We start from the raw sequence: 27,486 nt of genomic DNA on the forward strand, positions 1-27,486 counted from the left end.
TATTCAACCTAACAGACAACAAGATCAGACTTACTAATCTTGAATCAGCCCCACAAACTGTTAGATCAGACTTTCTAATCTTAGATTAGCCCAAAGACTATAAAATCGAACTAACTAACCCTTAAATCAGCCTCACAGTTCTCAGATCTGATTGAAGACAGGGATATAAAAGGCTTCTATCCATTTTAGATAATGAAATGCTGTCAGTGTGATATGAAGAAAATATTCTCAATCATTCTGCTATTTTCTAGTGCTTATAGCTTTCGGAAATTCTAGAAACCTTGTACATCGAGAGCATTTTTGGTCAGCGCTATAAAAAAAACATCAAAAGCATGAAAGTTTATGTTGAATTCAGACACCTACACCTACGTGTCACCCGTCAGCCGAATCAGAACAGCGCCCCAGAGCACCGCCTGCTACTTGCCTTATTTTAGATCTTATTAGTGTAAGAAAACTGAAGACACCTGAAAGAATGAACCTCATGACACCTTCTCTAATTTTAGACATGCCAGCTCTGAGTGTAGCGAGTAGAAAAAGAGAGGGAATAATGAGAAAGGTGACTGTTTCAATCAGATAAGCCTTCACACTCGTTCTCCAAACTCTCTCGCTTTTCTTCTTTCTCTCAACCAAAAATAACTTTCCTCATTTTCCTAGAATGACTGTTAATCAATATGTGCATCAGTAATTGGGTGGTGGGGCTGGATCAGGTGTGTGTGTGTGTGTACTGTATGTGTTCAAGGTTTTAAATGCAACTTTTTCTTATTGAAATCTCATAACTTTTTAAAGTCACAGTGTTTAAGGTCCATGAACTTACTGAGCAACTCAAGAACTTTGAGAATGGATTTGGACTGGAATTAATATCAGTCTTCTGCAATGTGTTCAGGACCACAGTTTGCATGAACAGTTCAGAATTTAAGCACCTTTCACTGGACAGCGCCTCAACAATGATGAAACTATAAGAAATGGACATTCGGTGATGAATCTGGTTCCTGTCAAAGTTTCTTTCGCATGAAGTCTCAAGAAGTTTTTTGTTTAAGTATAGGGATAAACTTACAATTATATGGAAGAAACTTACAGGCACTAAATTTACACATTTTTTTACGCAACTTTATAAATGCTTTATAGATAGATAGATAGATAGATAGATAGATAGATAGATAGATAGATAGATAGATAGATAGATAGATAGACTGTATATACATAAATCATTGTATGTATGATTGTACAAAAGCTTTATACAGTGTTTATACAGTGTTTATACAGTGATCTAACAGTGTAGTGTAAAAAAATAACCTTCAGTAGTGTGATGGTGGATAGAAAAAGCCGAATCTGAACCTGCTGGTTCTATTTGTTGGTTGTAAGGTTATTTTTTGTGGTTGTTTTGAGGCTCTGGTTTAATCGGAAGGTTGGGGATTCAAGCCCTGGTAACGCCAAGCTACTACACTTGGGGCCCTTTACCCCCTTTGCTCCAGGTGGCACTGTATCATGGCTGACCCTGTATTCTGGCCCAAGCTTTCTATTCAATTTGGCAGATATCCAGAAAAACTTACAATTCTCTTATTTATACAACTGAGCAGGTGAGAGTCAAAGGCCTATCAATGACAAATTAGTGGTGCTTGGATTTGAACTCACAACCTTCTGATCAGACACCAAGCTTAACCAATAAGCTACCTTCCAAATTAGTGCTCATTTGACACAAAATTGGAAAGAGAATATATAACCATGGTTTTTATCAATTTCCTTTATATACAACCTCTTAAATATGTTAAGGAAAATGGAACTTACAGGTAGCTCATTTTGCTAATCTGCCAATGAAGCCAAAATAAAACTGTCTATCAAATATCTAATATTCAAGCTACTATTTATGATTTTGTTGTTGAACAACTTTGCTGTTTTCATTGGGAAAAAAAGAAAGCCAGGCCACACCCATAAACCACACAGATAACAGATCTTTAGTCAGTTGTTACACCAGCAGTTATCTGGTAATTGGATTCGATCGGATGTTTAGGTTTAGCTCTTAGCAAAGTCTTGATTGAAGAACATTGATTATAAAGCTGATGAGCATTTCGGTGGTGGCTGTTGGTCCTCCCATTAATGACCTATTGATATTCAAGGATCGGAATGACAGTGACTGACAGCCAGGGGAGGTTCTAGACAAGTGTGATATGAAGCACAGGACTTTAACCTGATCAGTCAGGTGAGTGTTAGGGGGAGGGGAGTGATAGTTATGTGGGGAAAATGCAGTATGTTGACATTTGACTTTTGAATTGAAGATGATGGGATCTAATCCCAGCACTGCCACTGGTGGTCCCTTGAGCAATGCCCTTATTGCTCAACTGTAAGTCGCCTAAGCCCTAATGCTAAGGAAGCACTCTGTGTACTCTCTGGGACCATTAGTGAACTGCAGAACACACACCCTGATGGATTGTTTATTGTCGCCGGAGATTTCAACCAACAGTGACTATCTACATCGACAAGTGCATTGATTACGTGACTATCTCCAAGACCATCACCACACACTGGTGTAGAGCCAACAACCTGTCTCTGAAAGTTGACCAAACTAAAGAGATGGGTTTTGACTTCAGGACAACACAGAGGACCCTTCTCCACTGATCATCAATGGATCTACCAAATTTCTTGGTGTTCATCTGGCAGAGAACTTCACATAGTCGCTCAACACCAGCTCCATCACTAAGAAAACCCAGCAGCATCTACTTCCTGAGATGGCTGAGAAAAGCCCATTTTCCTCCCTCCATCCTGACCACATTCTACAGAGAAACTATTGAGAGCATCCTGAGCAGCTGCATCACTTCCTGGTTTGGGAACTGCACCGTCTCGGATCGAAAGACCCTACAGAGGATAGTGAGGACAGCTGAGAAGATCATCGGAGTCTCTGCCCCCTTTATTGGGGATATTTACACCACACACTGCATCCACAAAGCCAACAGCATTATGGACGAACCCCATACACCCCTCACACACACTTTTCACCCTCCTACCATTAGGGAAGTGGTTCCGAAGCATTCGGGCCTCACATCCAGACTGTGTAAGAGTTTCTTTCCTCAAGTCATCAGGCTTATCAACACAGAACTGAACTGAAAATCACACACACACTCACACCCAACTGTGTTACTGATCTGTACAACCCGGACTCAACTCACACTCGTATTCACTTCACACATCCATGTCTTCAGCACCACCCATATTATATTACCTCAGTATTACAAACTGTTTGCATGCTTTTTTCGCACATTATTTTGACTGCTGCTATTGCTGTTTTGCACAAACCCTTTTGTTTACATTTTATTAAATTGCAAGGTACACTCCTGTACTCAATTCTCTCCACACACTGCACTGTGTAATATACAGTAGGTTTACTGGCGGCTCTATTTTGTGTATTTGTCCTTCACTGTCTTGTGTTGTCTTTTCACTGTCTGTCTTGCACTGTTTGCACCAGGTTGCAGACGATGCACTTTATGTGGCGAGGACACTTTCTAGTCCTTAACTCTGTGTTTTCTGTTTTGTAGCTTTACGTTGTTTTTGTGTAGCACCAGGGTTCTGGAGGAACGTTGTCTCATTTCACTGTGTACTGCGTCAGATATATATGGATGGAATAACAAAAAAATGTTCTTGACTTGACTTGACTCTGGATAAAGGTGCCTGCAAAATGGCATAAATGTACATAAATAAATATGTAAATGCATAAAAGCAGTCATTGTTTAGATCAGATCGCGTTTCCTGAATAAAGTAATGTCAGGATAATATTACGACCCGATGATGGCACACCATTTTTTTTAGCATTTTCCATATACAAAAGTTCTCCAAAGTTCACATTAGCATATTAGACAATACCAGGTCTTGTCTCACATCTGCCCCCTGCTTGCCTAATCGCCAGTGCAGCACACTTCCTCCTGGTGAACTTTTACAGGCTAACATGCAATACGTGTTGACATTTTGACATTAGCACTCGGTGTAAAGTGAAGACGTTGTACACAGTTGGACAGCTGTGAGTTTGATTGATAACTGGCTGTGTTTGTTTGTTTTTTTCTTCCAGGTGGAGGAAGCATTGAATGAAGTGGATTTTCAACTGAAGCTCGACCTGCACTTCACTGATGTGGAGCAACAGTATGTTCTGCCATTTTTACTACACTTTCCTCTCCTATGTGTTTTAAGCTTTTAGACTCTGACACATTTTACACTGCAGGCAGGATATTGATTAAAATGGAAAAGATAAAATAGAGAAATTATTTATTTTGAACTTGCTAGTGATGTCTAGTCTAAATGCTATTATGTTATTCTTTTTGTTAGAACAAGGCTGTAAAGGCTGTAGAAAAAAGTCAATCAAAAATCAAATTTCACACTCTGCACTGCAGATTTTACACTCCAAATTTTACACTTCATACTCCAATTTTTTTCTTCTTTACAATTTACATTCTGCACAGTAAACTTGACACTCCACACTATACACTTTACACTCCACACTGCAGTCATTACATTACCCACTGCAGACTTTAAACTTCACACTGCAAACTTTACATTCCATATTCCAGACTTTACACTCCAGACTCCACAATCCACACTGCAGACTTTACATTCCACATTCCAGATTTTACATTCCAGATTTTATGCTCCACAATCAACACTCCGGATTTTACACTTCACACTGCAGATGTTACATTCGACAATATACACTTTACAATCCACACTGTAGACATTACATTACACACCCCAGAGTTTACACTCCACACTGCAGACTTATCTTTTCATGATTCAAATTCTACACAGTTAACAATCCATTTTAGACTTTAGGCTCCATGTCTAGTATTTACATTTCCCACTCCAGAACATTACACTCCACACTTAACATTCCACACTGCAGACTTGACACTTAATCTCCACACTTTACACTCCAATTCAATTCAACACATCTTTACTCCACACTTTACACACCAGTCTTTACAATATACACTAAACTTTACACTCCACACGTATGACTATACAAAACACACCCCAGACTTTACACTTCACACTCCATACTTGACACACCACACTGCAGACTTCACACTTTACACTACAGACTTTACACTTCATAATCCATACTTTACACTTCACACTCCATACTTTACACACCACACAGCAGACTTTACACCCCACACTGCAGGCTTTACACATCACACTGCATACTTTACACTTCATAATCCATACTTTACACTTCACACCCCATACTTTACACACTTCACTGCAGACTTCACACATCACACTGCATACTTTACACATCATAATCCATACTGCACACACACACACACCACACTGCAGAATTTACATAATACACTGCAGACTTTACACTTCACACTCCATACATTACACACCACACTGCAGACTTTACATATTACACTGCAGACTTTACACTTCACACGCCATACATTACACAACACACTGCAGACTTTACACTTCACACTGCAGACTTTACACTCCACTCTGCAGACTTTACACTTCACACTGCAGAACTTGAAAGTCATCAGCAGAGTTATGCAGTGTAATATGTAAAGTCTGCAGTGTGGTGTGTAAAGTATGGAGTGTGAATTGTAAAGTCTGCAGTGTGGTGTGTAATGTATGGAGTGTGAAGTGTAAAGTCTGCAGTGTAATATGTAAAGTCTGCAGTGTGGTGTGTGTGTAAAGTATGGAGTGTGAAGTGTAAAGTATGGATTATTACTTTTCACATTACAGACTCTACATATTATAAATCAGTATTAACTGTAGAAACGGATGTAGCTTTGAGGTTCACACAGAGGAGATGATGAATTCTGAGTGTGGATCCGAAACTGCTTCAGTCTTTAACTTCCTCTTCCTCCACACACGGCCGTCTTTTCCTTTCTCACTTTCTTTCTCTCAGCTAATGAGTTTTATTCAGGGTTGAGGGATTATGGGAGCCTGGGGCAGGGTGACTTCCGAGTAATGAACCGTATCTGAAACACACACACACACACACACACAGTTGGTAAGTGAATGAACTGGGCTATTTTATAGTCACAGCTAATTTTGCAAACGTGCACAATGTCTAGAAAATCACAAAGAAACACACACACACACACACACACACACACACACACACACACACACACACACACACACGTGTATTTATTACTCTTTCTCTCTGTCTCTGTCTCTCTCTTTCTTTCTCTCTTTCTCTCTCTCTCTCTCTCTCTCTCTCTCTCTCACTCATTCTCTTCCTCTAACTCTTTCTCCCTCTTTCCATTCACTCTTCTATCCCCCCTCTTTTGTATTCTCTTTCTTTCTCTCTATTGCATTTCCACTCTCTCTCTCTCTCTCTCTCTCTCTCTCTCTCTCTCTCTCTCTCTCTCGCTCACACACACACACACACACACACACGCACAGAGAAAGGTGATCGGTTGTGGTTTGAGCAGTCACAGATGGGCGCCTATTAAACGGTTTAACACACAGTTTTATCAGTTCAGACAGACCACAAATTGGGCCACGTGTCGGATAAAACGTGAGCTGTGATCGTTTTACACTCCAGCATCGAGAAAGCGCTGAAACAGCAGCTTGTTTTTTTGGGGTTTTTTTTGTCCCGCGGCTACATCTGCGTTCACTTCCACCAAAAAAAACACACCCTGTAAACATTTCACAGAGCAGCGACGCTGCTGCTATTATCTCCAATCTTTTGCTAACGATGTACTAAAAGCAGGCCTGCATTTGTCTCCGCAAACAGACGCTAATTTAAACCGAACGCTTTGAGGAACGTCTGTGAGACATCTGTAATCCCACGAATACGCTATCGATTGCACGTTTAATCGCCTAATCAGTAGCGCGGACACGTCTGATTCAGCGCTGCGAAGCCGAGAGGGGATTAAATACGAGACGGAGCTGTTAGGTGCACGAACCGATCATTCAGGTGGTTTTTTGGCGCAGGTGGTTTGATTCGACCTTAAAATACACACTAATCAGAAGCTGTAATGCATAAACACTGCATGGGAAAGAAACATGTGGAAATACTGTGTTTTATGGTTTTTGAGAGACGTGCGCATGTTCCTTTTGTTTCCATGCAAAAAAAACATCAGTATAAAAATTTTATTTGTGCGAACAAATTAAGAAAAATCGAATCTAAACAAAGTGTTTCACTTTATTTTCAGTGAAAGATCCTCCCTTAGCATGAAGAACAGCTTCACACACAATTTGCACAATTTCGGACAATTTGTTTCTCTAAACATTCCGCTGAAATACTTTGCCTTGTAAAACTCGCCAAAGATGTTCTTCAATAGATGGAGATTTCTTGTTCATCCCAGAGCGGTTCAATAGGATTTAGGTGCGGTGACTGGGCAGGTCGTTTCATGATAGACATCACTATTGATAGCAAACGATCACAAATGTTGAGCTATTTTATGAGTTTCCCAGTAGATCCTGGTTCCATAATCTCAAGACTGTAGAAAGAACATTACTCATAATCTTACACTCCAGTGCTCATGTTAGTTCTCACTCTCCAGTGTTCTGTAGTGTTTAAAGACTATAATCAAACTCTTGATGTCACCCAAATGAGGATGGATTCCCTTTTGAGTCTGGTTTTCCTCAAGGTTTCTTCCTCATAACATCTAAGGGAGTTTTTCCTTGCCACAGTCTCCATGGCTGCTCATTAGGGATACACACACATTGTTCACCTTCACTGTTAAATTCTGTAAAGCTGCTTTGAGACAATGTACGTTGTGAAAAGCGCAATAGACATAAACTTGACTTGACTTAATGACTGATTTATCTCTAAATAACACAGAGTTCAGACGTACGCTTCGACTCATCGTCTTGTTGTACGGTGAAGTCGGTTCTAATGAGTCCAGACGGATTTGCATGGTGTATAGTAAAGTATGGAATGGGAACCATGTTGGTCAAAGTTTATTTCTATAGCGCTTTTCACAATGGACATTTTCTCAAAGTAGCTTCACAGAACTTACAATTTAATTTTGTTGCAAAATGTTTATCCCTGATGAGCAGCCTGGAGCGACCAAAGGAAGTAAAAACTCCTTTAGATGTTATGAAGAAGAAAAAACCCTTGAGAGGAACCAGACTCAAAAGGGGAACCTCATCCTCGTTTGGGTGACATCAAGAGTGCGATGATGAATCTTGAAACATTACAATTTTTACGATTCCTTTTACTTTCCGAAACGTTCGCTTCTCCAAAACAACCCTAAACGATTAAGTTTCCACCTTCATGTGTGACTCTGGGGTGAGGGAGTCTCATCACATCTCTCCTATTATCTGTCTTACACGATTTTTTCTTTTAGAGAAAAAAAGTATATGTCTCATTTACTTGACCTGCGGCATTGGCTAAAAACACCATCTCAGTGTGTACGGAAGGTTAAAATGTAGAGAAAAAAGAAAACATTGTGAAAAGATGTTCTGTTAATGGACTGTAGTTTTGAATTGCACATGAACAATTTTCTGTTGCTGTGGGATTGAATGATTAAAAATTTAATGTATAAATGATTAACATTGTGCTTTTTTTGGACGTACATCAGAAAATTGTAATTTAAAGCGTAATAGAATGTGAAGTCATTATTTCCGATGTTAAAAATGATCTTAGAAATCTATACGAAAGCCTGCATATTTAAAAGGAATGGAATTTTGAAATGAAACATGTGTAGGAACCCTGGGAAATACAGGAGGCTCCCAATAATGAAAAAGGGGAGACCTATAACCCTGAAACAGTAATGTGGTGCACACCAGGGGGAACAGGTGGAAGCACAAGGCCTGAGGATATGTATGTTTAAATACTATAATAACGTGCTGTAAAAGTGTTATGGATTAAATTATTTTAGATTGAGATTTTTGAGAGTGAAATATCATGATGTACAGGTTGCAAAGTATCTGTGAGTTATTATCATTTATACCCATTATATACAGTATGTGAAAAAGTGTTTGTGTGTGTGTTTAGGTTGGCTGATGTCTCTTCAGTGCCAGTGATCAGCAGTAGGACTCTGGGTCTTCATTTCCACCCCCGCAGTGGCCTGCACCACCACCTTCCCGTCATGTTCGACTACTTCCACCTGTCTGTCATCTCCATCACCATCCACGCCTCTTTGGTGGCTCTACACCAACCACTAATCAGGTAGCCCCCGCCCTCATCATCTACCAGTTAGCCATGATTTTGATCAGGTAGCCCTGGCCTCATCTTCTCCCAGTTAGCCATGACATTGATCCGGTAGCCCCGCCCTCATCTTCTACCGGTTAGCCATGACATTGATCCAGTAGCCCCGCCCCTTATCTTCAACCAGTTAGCCATGACATTGATCAGGTAGCCCCACCCACATCTTCTTCCAGCTAGTCACAATATTGATCAGGTAGCCCCGCTCCTACCTACTTTCAGCTAGTTACAATACTGATCAGGTAGCCTCACCCTCATCTTCTACCAGTTAGTTACAATATTGATCAGGTAGCCCCGCCCTTACCTACTTCTAGCTAGTTACAATATTGATCAGGTAGCCCCACCCTCATCTTCTCCCAGCTAGTCACAATACTGATCAGGTAGTCCCACCCTTACCTACTTCCAGCTAGTCACACTATTGATCAGGTAGCCCCGCTCTTACCTACTTCCAGCTACTTCCACCTTCTGTTCCAGCTAATCACAGTAATGATTGGTTAACTCCACCCTCTCTTGTCTCTAAGCTAATCACAATACTAATCAGGTAACCCCACTATTAAATTCTCACATAATTAATCACAATAATGATTAGATGTTCCTGCCCTGTCCTTCTCCCATATAATCATAGCAATGCTGAGGTACCCTCTCCTATACCTTTTCCAATCTTTTTAAGAAGCAGGAGAAGTGGAAATGACTTATAACACTGTCTCTTTGACTGAAAATGTTTCCCTGAGTGAGTGAACTGACACTTGACAAGCCAAAGTGGATGTGGCCATTAGATCCTCCATTAAAAACAGAGTGGCTTGGTGGTGTTTCTCACCAGACAACTGCCTTAATGCCGCAATGCAGCAAAACAACTCCAACTCTTTGACACGTCACTGTGTTAAACCTCGGTGTCGATGCTCCTCAGTTACAGCTCCATCATCCATTTATCTGATTACACACGAGACGATCGGTCGGCCTCAAGAGGAGCCATTGAACTTTTTTCTTGCTCTGCTGGCTCTTTTTGTAGTTTTGCACGCAGCAGTAAGGGGCCATGGCTGGGGAAGGGATCTCCAGACAGTGAGGGTCCACCTCCTATGATGTCAGTGGAGAACCTGATGTTTGGAGCAGGATACTGTAGACCTATACTTACAGAGGTACCTTCCTGTTTCTATCACTGGTTTATATTAAAGCATGTACTTTCCTACAGTACTTTTTCATGTAGATGAGAACAGAAACTTGTTTCACAGACATTTTGCAGCATTCAATGTTAATGTTACTTGCAACTTAGTGCTTGAGATTATTAGCTAAAATTGCTAAGCACACATCTGATGAACCATATAATTAGGTAAGAAAAACACAGTTGGGTCTAGAGATTTTCATTTACGATATTTGGCAGACGCCCTTACCCAGAGTGAGTTACATTTATCTTCTTTATACAACTAAGCAGCTATAGGGTTAAGGGCCTTGCTCAGGGGCCCAGGAGTGGCAGCTTGGGGTTTTAAACTTATGACTTTTGGATCCAAAGTCCAATACCTTAACCACTTAGCTACCACCTCCACACTAGACATTTTAAGAAGCTAATGTCCAAAGTTTGTACTCATAGTATGTCAAATACTTATGACGAAATTCAAATAATAAATGTCGAAAAAACAACTATCCTGGTCATCAAATGCAAATTCTTGTGTTTAAAAGCTGAATCATAGCTTTATTTTTCATGAAACGTTTGCTAGCGTTGTATGTGTTTTGTAAAAACGTAGCGTATTGTATTCAGGTTCATTTTTAGAACTTTTGGCGCAACTTTCACATAATAACCGCGGAAAAACTGCATAGCATGGACAATTAAAGGTTTTGAACTGTGTAAGAAAGAGAGAAAGAAAGAGTGCAGGAAAGAGGAGATTAAGGGCGAATGAAGCCGGCGATATCACTGGGGAAATGAGTTGCTCTCTCGCACAGAGCTCTTATTAAAGTCCAATTAACCTTCTGCTTTAGCACATCCCAACTCAATAATCCTGATCCAGACACTGTGTGTGTGTGTGTGTGTGTGTGTGTGTGTGTGTTGTGGAGATGTAGGGTTTAGCTCCCATCCTGCTAGCTACTGACTCACCCCAGAGTATTAAATACACGCCTCTACATGCACATTCATGTCTCAGTTTTTACTGTACCAAATATAAACATGCCTCCTAAACTGGAAATGAACTAACATGGATTTGTAATGATGCTTGTACATGAATTGAAACTGAATTGAAAAACATGATGCCGCTCACGATAAGAAAAAAATTTACTCAAATTCGAGTCAGAAATGTCGCCGGGTAAAATCAATGTACAAGACTATACCTCGCTATTCACAGGGTTTGTAGAATTAGCTCAGTGCCTAGTGTTAGCAATGCGCTGGAGTCTATTAAGCAGGAAGGACAAACAACAAAGAATCCCTCCATTATAATGAGAACCTGCTGTTTGGTTTCCTCCTGTGCCTCTTGAAGTTTTATATTAATGCAAGAGTTTTCTGACATCTCATCATATATGAGAACAGGAAATTGTTTCGCAGACATTTGGCAGAATTTAGTATCAAAATCGCTCTTGACTTAGAACCAAGTACCTGAGATTCCGGTCTAAAATTAGCTTACAGAATGCTAAGCGCACAACAACATGAACTATATTACTGAGAAATACACGGTTAGATGTTTACGTTTATTTCAATACCGCTGTGTTACTCAGTACCAATTACTTGAGATTGGTTGCCATCTTGCGAATTGCTAAGCGCACATCTGATGCACCATGTAATTAAATCTAATTTATTACAATTGAGAATTGGGATTAAATTAAAAACATTATTGAATTTTACAACTCATTAAAAATGAGTATACAAATGTTGCCAGGTAGAGTCACGGTACGATACAACACACTGCCTCACTTTTCACGTTTTGTAGAATTAGCACTATGTCTAGTATTAGCAATGTGCCTGATTTTATTAGACAGGAAGCTGAAATAATAGGAAATTCCTCCATGTTTTGGCACTGTGTGTGAAAAAGAAAAAAAAGAGAGAGAACCTGATGTTTGGAGCAGGAAACTGTAAACCTGTACTCACTGAGGTACCTTCCAATTTTTATTGTAGGTTTATATTGAATTTCCCAGCATCTCATTCAGTAGAAAGTGGTACATGAGAACAGGAAGTGCCAATATCGTTGTGTTACTTAGTACAAAGGGCTAAAATGAGCTGCTAGCTTGCTAAACCCACATCTAATTAAGTCAAAGAAGACCCAGGTGAGTCACAGTTAAGAATTAGGACTGATTTGAAAACAGAATAATAAATGGGAAACCTGACCTTTCCTGCTATATGTAGTTCTTTTCCAAACTGTTACCACAAAGCCGGATGCGCTCAATTGTACAGGACGCCTTTAGATAGCGCTATAATAACATTTTGCATTCACTTGAACTTGGAAACCCAAACCTGTTCCAGCATGGCGATGCCCCTGTGCACAAAGTGAGCTCCTTGAAGATCTGATTTACATGCTTTGGAGAGAAAGATCTCCTGCTAGAGAGCTCTGATCTCATCCCTACTGAACACCTTTGGGATGAATGTGAATGCTGACTGCATTCCAGGTCTCCTCACCTACATCAGTACCTGCCTTTCATAACACCCCTGTGGCTGATGAACACAAATATCCATAATCACACTCCAAAATCTAGTGGAACATCTTCAGAGAAGAGTGGAGGGAATTAAAAGAGAAAATTGGGACTAAATGTGGAATGCAATGCTCAAAAATCACATACCAAACCTATGACCAGATGACCCAATTATTTTGGGAAAATAGTGTGTAATCAATGGAGGAGATATTCTAATTATGTAGAATTAGCTCTTTGCCCAGTACAAGTAGTCCCAGAATTACACTTCACACTGATGGCCATTTTTTGCTCCTGAGTAGGCTAGGTTTCATCCATGTTTCAACCTACGATATTTTTAAGGTACGATGTGACGCATCTCTATTGTAAATCATGGACCACATGTACTAGCAATATGCCTGAGTCTATTTAGCAGGAAGAATAGCTAAATAAATACCAAAAGAATCACTAATTAAAAATTTTTTTTCACCTGAGACTAAATGACAGGGCTGATTAATTGGACAGCACGTCTCTCCGCCCCCCCCTGCTGGATAGTTATGGTTCCTCAAGGCAGGTTCCATTTACGCAGTAAATGTTTAAAGAGGTCCCTTACGTCGCAGCATGGTTCCTGTTAACACCCCCCTGCAGAATACTTTAATAAGCACAGGGTTTCTTGTGTGTGTGTGTGTGTGTGCGCACGTATGTGTGTGCACGTATGCAGAGTGCCCACCGTTTGATCAGTGTAACGAGCACAACTTTAACGATCTCATAGCTGCAGGAGAAACCCACTGAGCAAGCTTCGTTCCACATCTCTATTTGCGTCTGTCCTCCATCCATCTCTCTGTCCATTGCTTTCCCCTTATAACACACAGAGAGTGGTGACAGAGCAGGTGTCAGTGTGTGTAATAGTTGCTAGCTATGAGTAAGACACCATTTCTTCCTTTCTTGTTTTTTTTTCTTTCTTGCTGTTTCTGTATGCTGGATAGAGTTCTGGTAGATCTGGAGCTTTGCATAGGAACACTGAGAATGAGGGTGGAATACACAAACACACATACACACATTCATAGACCTATTTAGGGGGCAATTTATTGTAGCTGGTCCACCTACTGGCCTGTTTTCCGGGGGTGGGAGGAAACCAGAAAACCCAGATAAAACCAGATGAGAGCGCCGCAGCCTAAGCACTAGACCACCAGGGGGAATCTTTTGTAGCTAAATGATAAAAAGTGATCGAAATGTGGCCTTTCAAATTAAGACAAGATGTTTTTTGGAGCAAGATGACCACTAGCGAGTAAATATTATGTAGGTCATTCTCAGGCAGCACGCTGATACTGGTCAGAGTTGTGGTGGATCTGGAGTTTTGCATGGGAACACTGGGAATGAGGGTGGAATGTATGGGACACTAGTCTAACTCATGACACATGAGACATTTGGGGCAATTTATTGTAGCTGATCCTCCTGCTGGCATGTTTTCTTTTTAGAGGAAACCAGAAAACCCAGATGAAACCTACATGGACAAAAGCCAATCTTGCTAGTGGAGTTATTTATAACATCAGAGAAAGACTCAATCTGGAATAAGATGTTCAAAAGGACTTTTGAGGCATAATGGTACAGGCCATTTGTTGTACTGTATGTCCATCTTTAAAGAAAAGAAAAGTAACCCGAATGTGTTTTCAAGCCAAGATGAGATGTTTTGGGTGAAATATATGATTGATGTTAGTTAAAAGATATTACAGATGTGTTTTTATGACATCAAATGTGGACTTTGGTTAGTTTATTGCCATGGATACATGTTTTTCACATAGAAAGCGTATCACTATATTGCCGTTATTTCTGCCTATATTATAGCAATAAACAAAAAAACTTGCGAAGAACTTGGAGACTGTTCCAGCCTCTCAGCAGGCGACTATTCCGCACACAACTTGATGAGTTTTTACCGTTTTACAGGTCAATTACAAAATACTCCCGCGAGAACACATGCTATGGGAGGCACAGAAACGCTGACGTACATGCATTTATGTCTCTGTAAAAACAAACATGCAGACATACGCTGAGGGCTGAGAGCCAGAAGCATGGTGTGAACAGGCATGGTGTGGAGTACATCATGGAGGAATGTAAGATTCAGTCCAAGGACACAGTAAGCGAATTCCATGGCCCCCTACTGGACACGGAGGTGATACCCTACTGGAAAGAAAGTACAAGATTGTGCAAAAAGAAGACATTTATATAATAAAACAGACATACGATCCCCAAACATATTTCTTAGGAAACAAACCTAAAGCTAAAACAAAGCCTTAACCTTAAACCATAAAACTAATCTTAGCCTTCAACTCAATTTCCTTAAACAAAACCTCATACATTTGCATTAGGGGAACACTCTTAACCCAAGCTACATACATTTATTTTATTTAAATACTTAGTAGTTAAGAGTTAAGAGTCTCACCCAAGGGCCCAGGTTGGTTGTGCTGGGATTTCAGCTCATGATCTTTTAATCCAAAGTCCAACGCTTCAATAGAAGACTTTTACATTTATTGCATTTGGCAGATGCCCTTATTCAGAGTCACTTACATTTACCTCATTTATACACCTGAGCAGCTATAGGGTTAGGGGCCTTGCTCAGGGTCCCAGAAGTGGCAGATTTGAACCAAGGCTGGGATTTGAACTCATACCCTTCAAATGCTTCCACAGAACCCTAGATCTTAACCCAATCCCAATCGTACGCATACATGATCAACCCTCAACCTTTAAAATAATACTTTTAAACTAAATTCTTACATTTAGCACAATTTGAAACCAACCTTTAAAACTCGACCTTAACATTAAAGTTAACCCAAACTTACACCAACCTAATCCAAGCCCTGAACCCTAAACTGTAACCTCAACTCAAACTCAACTCTACACATTTAGAGTGTAACCATAATTATAACCCTTCAACCACAAACTTCTTTCTTATGCCCTCAACCCCAAGCCTTAACCCTCAACACCAAATCCCAAGCCGAATCCCTATACTCAAAATTAAGACCACTAACACTACACCACCACCCTACAACCTCAGTCTTCATTTCTCAACAATGGACCCAAAGCCTAAACCCTCAACTGTAAAACCCTGTAATCATAAACCCTCAATCCAAATCCCAAGTCCAAAAAACACAACTGAAGCCTAAACCTTAACCCTCAACCCCAACACAACACGTGTTTCCAGACAATCACGAAGCCTCTCTTCGTGGACCCGAACACGATCGAAGACCCTTCGTTAAACTCTTGCCCAAGTTTAATCCCAGCACCGAAACTGCACACAGCCATTTGTGGTGATTTTGCTTCACTTGAGCAAGTATATGAATCCAAACCAACTGCATTTGTTTTTACGCTGCTAAGCAAAACCTTTCACATATGAGGGGGTACCAAAGAGTTTCGAGACTAGCTCAGTTTACAAGTAAGTACATTGTTTATGTACGTTTTCTCACTATCACCTTTCAAATAGCAATACGGCGCTCCCATCGTTCCTACCACTTCTGGAATGTGTCCTGGAAGTATTCTTTTTACAGCATGTCAAGCACCTACAATGTTCTCAGGACGGAGACCGTTGAGCTGGATCTTCATCTTGGATCATTCTCTGCTGAACATCATGCACAAGTTGGCGAACTTATCGTCTTCCAGTGATGTTCCTCCGCACTTGAAGCCCTCTGTCGCATTTAAACACTTCGAACGACTCGGTGCAGCATCGCCGTAAGCCAAACGTGTCGTGTCAAACGTCTTTGTGGCAGGTTTGCTCTCTTTCCTTGCGTTATGAAATACGCAGACGTGGAAACAAACGTGGTCAGAATAGCATTAATTATACCATTAGTCTCGAAACTTATTTTCGTGGAAATTGTTTAATCCACGTATGTTACTATGCAACTATTTGTACAAAGAGATGCTGATGGACAAGCAGAAACATATGCGAGACGCATTCGTCTCCCCTCCCACCGTTTTTGCTGAAATGTGCTGTATTTACTGCTGGCTCCAAATCCTTTCGTCCCATCATCCATGTTTCATCAACATCTGGGAATTAGATGTTTGCGCATGTTAGTGTGTTTACCAGGTGACAACAGGTATGTGTGTGCATTTTTTTTTCCTGTCACCAGGAAGTCTGGAGGATACCCTGAAAGGGAGTGCCACGTACACACGTTCCTGGTTTTAACTGCTGTAAACTTGCTGAGTCTAGTGCTCTCCTCGACGTTTGATCTTCTCGTAATTGTCGAGCTTCAGGCTAGAATGTGATCACAGCTGCTGGGCGAACAGCAAAGAAAGGAAACGGGAGAATGACAGAACGAGATGGTTTACTAACAATCTACGAAGGCTGAAGATACACTGATGAGAAAGTGTAATAAGTGTTTAGTAGTTAGCAAAACATCTCAAATGTCCAAAACAGGGCCCTCGAACTGTAAAAATGATCATTTACACCACTATGTTGAAAATAGACACCTGACACTTTTCTGGGAAGATGTTCCACTAGACTTTTGTGAAAATTTGTGGAGATTCATTCACCACAAGGGTGTTATTAAACTGATGTAGGTGAGAGGGTGAGGAGGCCTGGGGGGCAGTCAGCGTTCACATTCATCGCAAAGGTGTTCATTAGAGCTTGTTGGAGCTCTATAAATTAACAGGAGATTTTCCACCTTTTTCAAATCATTTAAAGCAGATCTTCAAGGAGCTGGCTTTGTGAACATGGGCTTCGTCATGCTGGAGCAGGTTTAGGTCTCCTAGTTTAGAGAAAATGTCATGACTTTGTGGTAAATTTTGGGAAAGAACCACATACGGTTTTAAATGTCATGCATTCGAATACTTTTGTCCAAATATTGTGTACCAGACTCAGAAACAAACTGGCGATTAAGGCGATAACTGAGGCTGATACGATTCGTGTCTCGATGCATAGCCGATGATACGCTACATTAAAGATACATATGAAGCAGCTACCAAAGTGATGCGATGCGATTCCACCCTATTGCGAACCAATTTCCATTCAATTCAAAATCTGATGTTTTGCTATTCAATATGATGCAGATATTTCATAAAACCACATTCTTTTCCTGTTGTGTCTGCAGGAAATTGCAGCTCTACTTCTGCCATGTTAATCTGTATTATGCGTGACCCTTAGGACATGCCTCCGTCTCCGTAGTGTTGCGATACGTCATATTCACGTAGCAGCAGCGGTGCTGAGAGAATGCGCTCGAGACACAGTTCAGCGAAGAGAAACCAGTCTCTTTTTATATAATAAAATTATAGAACATCTACTAATAATTGTATATAAACAAATCGGTTGTTATTGATGCAATTATTTTAAAAACGATACAAATGGCAACCTTTTAGTTTGTTTTTTTATAGCGTTCCCAGATTTTGGAGTTTTCATTTAATTAATATGCTGATAAACCTAAAACTAATGCATGCTTTATATGCACACTGAAATCTTTATACTTCCTTGCCTACATTTCACTATTAATTCCTATCGTCTCTGTTGCATAGTAGTAACGAGTAAATGCATGAAATATCAAAGTGTTGCATGTGTTTTCTAGTTTTCTTTTTTTTTTACTTTTTCTATCATAAAAATTCTTGTTGCTTGGTTTGGCCAATCAGCAGTCTCTCAAAAGCTGTGCATTCCTGATGTGCTCGACTTCCTCAGAAGACATTTGTTTAAGATTTTATTAAAGCCTGTGTTCTGTCCTGAAGGAAATGACAGGGCAGAAATTTACCAGGAGATTGTAAAACCCGACCTTCAGTCTACATGTGTGTGTGTGTGTGTGTGTGTGTGTGCGTGTGTGTGTTTAGGGCAGTTTTTACGTGGCATCAGAGAACTGCCTGCAGCGAGCTCACACGTGGCACAGGACACTCTGTCGCCTCCTGCTGGCTGCTTATAAAGGACTGCACTTCTCCATAACTATGCTGATGAAAGACAATCCTCAGATGCAGCGTTGTAAAATAGGTACGCTAATAACCTCCACACAACGTTTTAGTGCCCAGCAATCCCACACAATACATTAAACTAAATAGGACTAACAATGTTAAAATTTTTTATTTTACATTCATATAAGAGCATGTGAATTTGGGTATGATGAGTGTTTGGTCCATCTACAGATTAATTGCCTCTTTTTTTTCTCTACAGAAGAGCTGCCTGTTGAGGAAACGCTGGACAATCGGACCGTCGACTTACAGGTTCGGAAAAGTCCCGATTGGGAATTGCTTCAAAGTGATACAAACTGCAAAAGTCCTGCATCAAATGCCCAATTTTAAACTGACAGAGTCTGGAAGGAAGCCCAGATAAAGCCCTCAGAGATCTTGTTCAGCAAAACTCTGCAGAGAAAATATATATATATATATTGAGCAGCTTTTGAAAAGCTTCCTGAGCCCCATTCATGTTCAAAAACCAATTCGATTTCATTACAGTTTGAATTTGTAGCTTCATTTAGCTGGATCATGCTAAACTACAATACGAAGCGATATCAAAAATGTGGTGCTGTTCAACGTGAAATTCTGCGTGAAACTGGGAAAATCTACCACAGGGATATTTAAAATGAATACGTTTGACATACGGCGATATATTCCGCAATGATTCGCTTGAAGTGTTATGAGTGGCAGATGATAAAGATGAAGATCCAGCTCAAAGCTCACGCAGAAGAAGAGAACGCTGTATTGCTTAATAAATAAAGTATCTCTTCGCTTGAACTAGGAGACCCAAACCTGTTCCAGCATAATAATGCCACTGTCCACAAAGCCAACTTCAGATCTGGTTTGAAAGTGGTGGAAGATCTCCTGCTTCAGAGCTCCAACTCTATTTAACACCTTTGGGATGAATGTGAATGCTGACGGCCTCCTCACCATCATCACAACCTGACTCTACTAACACCCATGTGTCTAAATGAATCTCCAAAATATCTAGTGGAGCATCTTCCCAGAAGAGTGGAGCTTCTTATAAGAACAAATCAAGACTAAATGTGGAATAGGATATTCATTAAGAAGCACATAGCAATCTTATGATCAGGTGTCTATGACCTTTTGTCCATATAGTGTAGCTACAGTTTCTGTTTCTACCATTTGATATCAGAAAATGAAAAGAAATTGCAATAAACTATTTACAAGATGTATGATTGTCCACTTGAATGGGAGAAAAGGGAAAATGTGTCAATAATTAGTGCCATTACAGTCTTTCAATAATTCAATAATTAGTCTTCTTGCATATAATTTAACATTCTTTTTTCCCCTTCCTCTGTTTGTGAATTTACAGAATGGTCATGAGAAGGTAGCTGAGCAGATCTCTCGTGACTTGTCTCAGCTGTGTTCCAGGCTTGCATCCCTTTGGGCTCAGTTCATTGAGGCTGCTGTTCCAAATCCCCAGGTCCGCAGCTACCTCGCCCAGGAGCACCATAAGCTCAGGGTGGGTGAACTTGTTTGCAAGGGGTTTATATTCATATGTACTTCCTTCTGTTCATATGTACGTTTGTGCTCTGGAGAAAGTTTGAATACCAGTTTGGGAGTTGTAATTGATGAGCATTATATTACGTACGTGGTTTCATAGCCAATTAGTTGTCTACTTGATCTTTCTGGTGCATCCCTGGATAGTAGTCCAATTCTGAATTTGACTAGACCGTGGGAAGTGAATCAAACATGGTGTGTCATTTTGAGGCATGAATTATTGTGTATGTACACCGATCAGGCATAACATTATGACCGCCTGCCTAATATTGTGTAGGCCCCCGTTTACTGACAAAGCATTCCTGCCTTCGTTTCCCATGTGCGATCGCCCACGACCCTGTCACCGGTTCACGACTGTTCCTTCCTTGGAGCACTTTTGATAGATACTGACCACTGCAGACCAGGAACAGCCCGCAAGAGCTGCAGTTTTGGAGATGCTCTGTCCATTTTTCCTGCTTCTAACACATTATCTTTGAGGAGTAAATGTTCACTTGCTGCCTAATATATCTTACCCACTAACAGGTGCTATGATGAAGAGATCATCAGTGTTCTTCACTTCACCGCTCATAATGTTAAAATGTTATAATGCTATGCCTGATTGGTTTATGTGAGCTGCCGAAGTGGGCCATTGAGGGTCGGATCAGTGCAGAATTGTTGTCAGAAAATAATGACATTTATAGCATTTGGCAGAGGCCCTTAAGTTTAAAGTTAAAGGCCTTGCCCTAGGGCCCAGCAGTGGCAGCTTGGTCTTGCTAGGATTTTAACTTACAACCTTCTGATAAGAAGTCCAACACTTTAACTTCTACTTTGACCAGTGGACCAAAGAAAATCTGACCAAAGAATAGATTAAGTTTACGAGTTCCATTTCTGTTCTACATCCCACCCAAATGGTATTGAAAATGCCCAAAGAGTTGCAGTACAAGTGATATGGAGACATTGACATGAGTATTGCAAAGCCGTTTTTTGGGGGGCCCTTAAACAAGGCCCTTAACCATTAAATGCTCCAGGGGTGTTTTAATTGTGGCTGGCCCTTTGCTCTGACCCCAGCTTTCTAACATTGCTGGAATATAAAAGTACATGTGACAAGTATAAAGCTGCTTTCTTTCATTACTCATGCTTATGTTGAAGGTGTACCCAGAGTAAACTCTGTTTATAACCTCAATAGGTAGATACATTAAATTGAACAATTTAGTGGGAACAATTTCCTTTCGTTATCATTATTACAAAATGTTATACGGACCATAAAAGTAAGTACAGCTATAAGAGAGAAATATTTTAATAAAGAATGGTCCTTGGATAATATCCTGGGAAATCTCATAGTCAGTGTAATCATTTTAGGGCCATTTGAAGACAAGCCAAGAAACCTGGATAACATAATAATTACTCCATTGCTGAAAAGTGTGGCGATTAAAGAGTGTGAACCCTCTGGCTAAGGAGGAAGAATAGTTATGAAAGCATATTGCAGAGGCAATAAGCATAAGTGTTGGGAAATTATGGTGTGTTTCCAACTACTTCTGTTTTTTTTTTGAGTAGATCAATACCAATTTAGACCAGAGGTCCCCTGGTGGTCTAGTAGTTAGGATGCGGCGCTCTTACTGCTGCGGCCCGGGTTTGATCCCCGGTCAGGGAACCATCCCCAGCAACTTCCAGTGCCGGGTCCCAAGCCCAGATAAATGGGGAGGGCTGCGTTAGGAAGGGCATCCAGCATAAAAACGTGCCAAATCAAACATGCGGAGGATCCGCTGTGGCGACCCCTAATGGGAGAAGCCGAAAGAAAGTTTAATACCAATTTAGTCCAGACCATATTTTTTCGATGAAATATCCAACCAGATTTGTTACTAAAACCACACAAGTTGAATAAAGTCAAACCCCTCCAACATTTTATTGCCCTCATGCGGAGTGTTCAATGTGATTGTAAATTGACCTTCTCTGCAGGTCAGAAGATTCTCTGAGGGCTACTTCTTCACTGAACATCCCAAAGAGTCTTCACTCACCTTTCTGGAGGAGCTGTGAGCACTAAGAATTTTTTTTTGTTCATGACTATACAATTTTTAAATCGAATCGAATTCTATTTCTCACACACATTTTATACAGAGTTTCCAGTACAAACTTTCTAATTATATTCAGTATTAAATATATGTGACTTTTACTCTCTACTCAACTACATTTCTGATTTAATAGATGAACGTTTTTACTCCATTATATTTGAATTGACAATGACGGTTACTAATTACATTTCGGGGCTTATTTATTGTGCAGAAGAATAAATTGCAAAAAAAACTAAAGGGAATTGAAGGTACTAGATATGGTTTGTCTATTCAGGTTAATTGAATCTACTTCACCTAAAGGAAAATTTGCATCTAAAGTTTTCTCTACTTTGTAACATTATACAGACATTTTATTTGTTAATTGAAGATCTGTTTTTGAAAGGTTGCTTTACTACTTAGTTTTTTGACCGATCAATGCATGGTGTAGTAGACCTTTGAGTAGATCAATATGAGTCAAATACTAATGTAATGTTCAAATCAGTTTCATATCATACTTAACTTGTAATAGAGTAGGTTTTGCAGTAAGGTATCGATATTTTTACTTAAGTATAAGGTGGTATCAAAAAGTTTCCAAACTAGCGCTCCCACAGATCCGGTTGCTTTCGCTGAATGAATATCAGACACCTTAAAACCTGGCAGTTAACGGTTTTAAAAACTCGCTATTGACAGTCCAGCCCTTGGGGATGAATTTTGGGTGCACATTAAATGTCGAAAAAATTATGGGCATGCACTTGGTTGAGCTGCAGACCTGCCTTGCCTTTTACGGTCATTAAGATGATTGGCTTTTCTACTGTGAAGACTGTTGCTTTGCCACAGGGTCATACCTGTACACCCAAGTTTCGTCACCGGTAATGATCCTTGACATGAAGGACAGCTCATCCATGGTATGTTGACGTCGGCAGACTTTGACGCGGTGCTCCTTTTGCTCCTGGGTCAGCAGCCTGGGGACGAACTTGGCAGCGACCCGGCACATGTTCAAATCACATGAAAGGATCGCCTGGACTGTTCCTTATGACACACCGACAATGACAGCAATGTTGTGGATTGTTCTTTGACAATCCTCATGCACAAGTTGCCGAATTGTTACAATTGTTTTCGGGGGTTGAGCTGGTTGAAGGTCTTTCTGATCCCCCGTCATCTTCCAGTGGTGTTTTACCGCTCTTGAAGCACGCTTGACACTCAAAACACCTCAAACGACTCATTGTATATACTTGGCGAATCATGTCAAACGTCTCTGTGGCGGATTTCCCCAGTTATATGCAGAATTTGACATTTGCATTTGTTCTAACTTGTAGTCCATGATGAAATCGCAGAGGTAATAATCGCACAAGGCTGCCATCTGTTGGTGTGTTACAAAGTTAGTCTTGGAACCTTTTGATACCACCTTGTATGATTTTCCTGTACTCTTTACACCTTTGCCAGGGATTTATTGTTTTTGAACGTCATGCTCACTAGTGACACATTCAGTGTTATTGTGTCCAAGGTCACTGACAAAGTACTTTCAGTGTAAGAACTTGCTCTATATGTGAATGCAAGTGCTGATATGATGAACATCTAATATCCATCAAAAGGACTATGGCACATACTGAGTTATAACCCACTACAAAACTATCTTTACCTCATTTCAGGATCAGTAGGCATGCTCAGGTGGCTGTGGACTTGAGGAATTCAGAGTATCTCAATCTTATGCCCCCTCTGCCGGTCGAGTGCCTCGACATTGACGGTGATTGGAACAGCCTTCCAATCATCTTTGAGGATCGATACGTGGATGCACCCTGTTTAGGTAAAACTGAAAGTCCACCCTATTTGAAAGATGTCCGTGTCATAAATATGTGGTTGCTAATCTGTCTTTTCTATGGATTGACTCTCACTTTAGTTTGTGTTTTAAATTCTGACCAGGTGTAGTGTATCATGTTTTCCCTCTGTGTACTTGGAACATGTTACATGTATAAATATAGCTTGAGGGCTCGTTTAAAATTCATTTTTTAATCAATTTTCTCAAATTACACATTAAAAATTTTTGTCCTTGTTTTTTACCTTTTAGATTATAAACCTCATGTGCCAGAGGAGGCAAGCTTAAACATTCAAAAATCTAACAATTTTGATGAAACACGGAATCATTCCATGTCTCCATTCAAAAGGAGACCTCAATCACCAGCAATAAGCACTAAGGATCCTACCTCTGAAGACTTAATGGACCTACCCACCTACATGACTCTAATTGGAAGCGAGAAGGACATTAAAAAAGAGGGAAATACAGTTGAGTCAGAAAGTCTAGTTGGCTCTTTAGATCAGAATAGATCAGAATGTATAGAAACAAGTGAAACCAAGTTCAGACCCAAGGTTGAATCGAGTGCCGACGGTCATCAGGAGAGCGAGGTCACCACAGAAAAAGAGCTGCCGGAACAGCAGACTGCTTTAAAGTGCATAACTGTCAGACCCAATGATTCTGACCCATACAAGGGGAATGCGGTACTGATCATTCAGTCAAAAAGCATTAAACCTACCAATCTCATGCTCCCGGTTATGTCAATGTATTCGTCTGCAAATTCCCAAAGCAGTAATTCAGAGATCCAAGACACCTCTGAGAAACATAGCAGCAAGGGAGGTTTGAAGGACACTTGTACAGAATCACCTGCACTTACCCAAGCAAAGAATGCTGGTAGCGTTGATACACTGTTGACTAATTCTTCTATAACAGACCGGTCAATGACACCTCCACACAACGCCGACATTCTGCCGCTGGACCACCCTTTTTCAGAAACGCCTCCGAAAGCTGGCTTTCTGGGCAAGTTAAAGATAATAAAACGTTCCTCCTCTGTAATCTCTGACTCTGGCATTGAAAGTGAACCCAGTTCTGTGGCCTGGCCCTTAGACATTCGATCCGGGGTTGCTGGAAGCCGTGACCCCTTGCACTTCTGCCGTCGACGGGTACACCGTAACTCCCTGGAGGGCCTTCAGACTGAGAGCCATGGCAGCCTGCCCAGTGCTACCCAAGCCTCTTTAAGCTCAATTAGCTCTTTGCCTTATGAAGATGAGGATGAGGAACAACAAAGGCAACTCAACACACTCACCAAATCTGCTTCTGCTCCACAGATCAGCAGCCCTGACAGCAATAATGATAATGTAATCCAGGACCCAAGTGATCATGAGAAGGTTGTTCTGGAGGCTTGTAGTCAGATAAGAAACAAAACTGAATGTGCCAATGTGGACAGCAAACAGAACGTATCTGATCAGATGTTTGAGGAGATTCTGTTCAAACAGCGGGAGACTGAAGATATCGAAACTGACACTGGGTTAAGTAACATCTCAGAACTATTACTTTTTCACAAGTTTGCAAAAGAAATGTCTAATGCAACAAGTGATACTGATGATGTAAAAGAATGTACTGGTGTGCTGCATGATGGGGTTTCAAGCATGCATAGTGACAGTAAATATTGCGAACCCAAGGGTTCAAATATGAGTACTGAAAATGATTTCGATACTCACGATTGTGATGCCATTGGTTTCCATGATATTCAACTAAGTGAGCGAGAGGATGGGGAACTGGGGAATATCACAAGTGTACCAAACTATGAAAACCAGATCAGCCAAGAAAGCAGTACACCTTATGACATCAAGGACCTTCCAACCAATGGACGAGAGCATAAGGGGAAGGAAGGACATTCAAAGACTTATCAGGTGCCAAGTTCAGGCTTGGCATTTATGAATAAGAAAGTGGTGGAGGTGGTTAATTTGTCTGTTTCATGTGCACCAACTTGCCTTCCCTTTTCGTCCGTTCTTCGTGACTCACCATCTGTCAGTGGCCTCTCTGTCCGTCAGGCCAACTCTCCCATTACCCATCAGCCACTGGGGTCTTTTGGAATCATCTCATCCTCTTCCTCCTCCCTCTGTTCGGAGCAGGAAATTAGTGAGAGAATGATAAAGTAGGTTCCAACACAAATTTGGTCAAACCAGATATTCTAAAGATACTGTGTGAACAAATTTGAATTCAATCCATCTTTTTGTTTGTTTTAGTTTTTATAAGGCTAAAGAGGCGTTCCTGGGGAAGTTAGCATTCCGAGCGACTCTTTACAGCGATCTTCCTCTCCTCGCATCTGACCACCCATACTTCCCACCTGAAGAGGACGAAGAGGAGTTTGGGGATGGAATTCATCTGGTAGTGTGCGTCCATGGGTTGGATGGTAAGTAAATGCTTTGTCTTGGATTAATCCTAAATAGATGGATACTATGTTTGTCCCATGAAACTTTCCATAGCTGTTTTACAAATTTTTCTTTTACTTCTCACCCGTGTAACAACCGCAGTGCCATTTACTATCCTTGTTTAATTAGAAGACTCATTACTGGAAGGTTTTATGTGCAGAATTAGGGTTGTCTCAGTTTTATGTCCATAATGCAAAATATCTGCCATAGTTTTCAATATGATTGCACTTGCACCTGCCTCTTGCCTCTTCCAGAGCATGTAGGATTACATGACTGGATATTACCCTAATCCCCCAAAGGGGGGCTTCTAACAGACCTCCCCAGGCCTCCCCTGCAATCCTGCTGAATGTTTTTTTTAAATGAGTTTAAGGTCTAGGATTAGTTAAGATAAGACCCATAAATGCTTATTGTAATCTTCCTAGTCACTGGAAATACCAAAAACAAGCTGTAGAGGGGGTTAAGTGGTCTCCTTGCCTGAGGGATCTTCTGAGATGCAACAATACATCTTGAGTGCAGTCAGATCAAAATAGTGAGCCAAAGAGTTATAATAGTGCCAATGCATTGTAGAGTACAAATTTGTGGAGTGTTGAGAAAATTCTAACCTCAATGAAGATTTTTTTCACATTCTATATTTTACACTACAATTTAGTACTTCACATTCGATTGGTTAAAAAGGCAGCTGCAGGATATACCTGGTATGAGTTCTTCAAGCTTCGAAATATGGATCAAAATGGTCTATATAGATGGACATCTATATTGACAACATGCCCAAAAGGTCATACATTTCATGACCAAAAGGTCATAAATGCTTTCTTTTAATACTATGTTGCACTCTATTGATATTGTAGGTGATGTGTGGGGCAGAAAAAAGTCCTGGAAAAATGCATGCCTGCTGTAGCAACAAAACTTTGTTCATGAGAAACTGTGGCTATTGGTCTTTTTTAATCTAAAAAAAACCTAACTCTTGAATGTACAATACCCTGGTCTTTGTTTAGGACCAAAAGTCATAAGATTTTACCCAGAGGTAGAGAAGCACCCGGGACCAACTTTTTGGCCTTG

At 40.5% G+C, this 27,486-nt stretch overlaps 1 protein-coding gene across 1 annotated transcript in view; it reads left to right on the forward strand.

Annotated features, from left to right (window-relative positions):
• The window catches only part of fam135b (family with sequence similarity 135 member B), a 75,010-nt gene that overhangs the window by 30,418 nt on the left and 17,106 nt on the right, over positions 1-27,486 (forward strand). Inside the window, exons 5-14 of the mRNA XM_046859415.1 lie at positions 4,055-4,125; positions 8,942-9,115; positions 10,161-10,287; positions 18,536-18,689; positions 18,870-18,919; positions 19,989-20,138; positions 22,112-22,185; positions 23,853-24,007; positions 24,269-26,150; positions 26,242-26,408. Coding sequence (XP_046715371.1) covers positions 4,055-4,125; positions 8,942-9,115; positions 10,161-10,287; positions 18,536-18,689; positions 18,870-18,919; positions 19,989-20,138; positions 22,112-22,185; positions 23,853-24,007; positions 24,269-26,150; positions 26,242-26,408 — 3,004 coding nt within the window. The remainder of the gene's footprint in view (positions 1-4,054; positions 4,126-8,941; positions 9,116-10,160; positions 10,288-18,535; positions 18,690-18,869; positions 18,920-19,988; positions 20,139-22,111; positions 22,186-23,852; positions 24,008-24,268; positions 26,151-26,241; positions 26,409-27,486) is intronic.

Source organism: Silurus meridionalis, chromosome 10 (genome assembly GCF_014805685.1).
Source record: "Silurus meridionalis isolate SWU-2019-XX chromosome 10, ASM1480568v1, whole genome shotgun sequence".
In the NCBI taxonomy this organism is placed as follows: Eukaryota; Metazoa; Chordata; class Actinopteri; order Siluriformes; family Siluridae; genus Silurus; species Silurus meridionalis.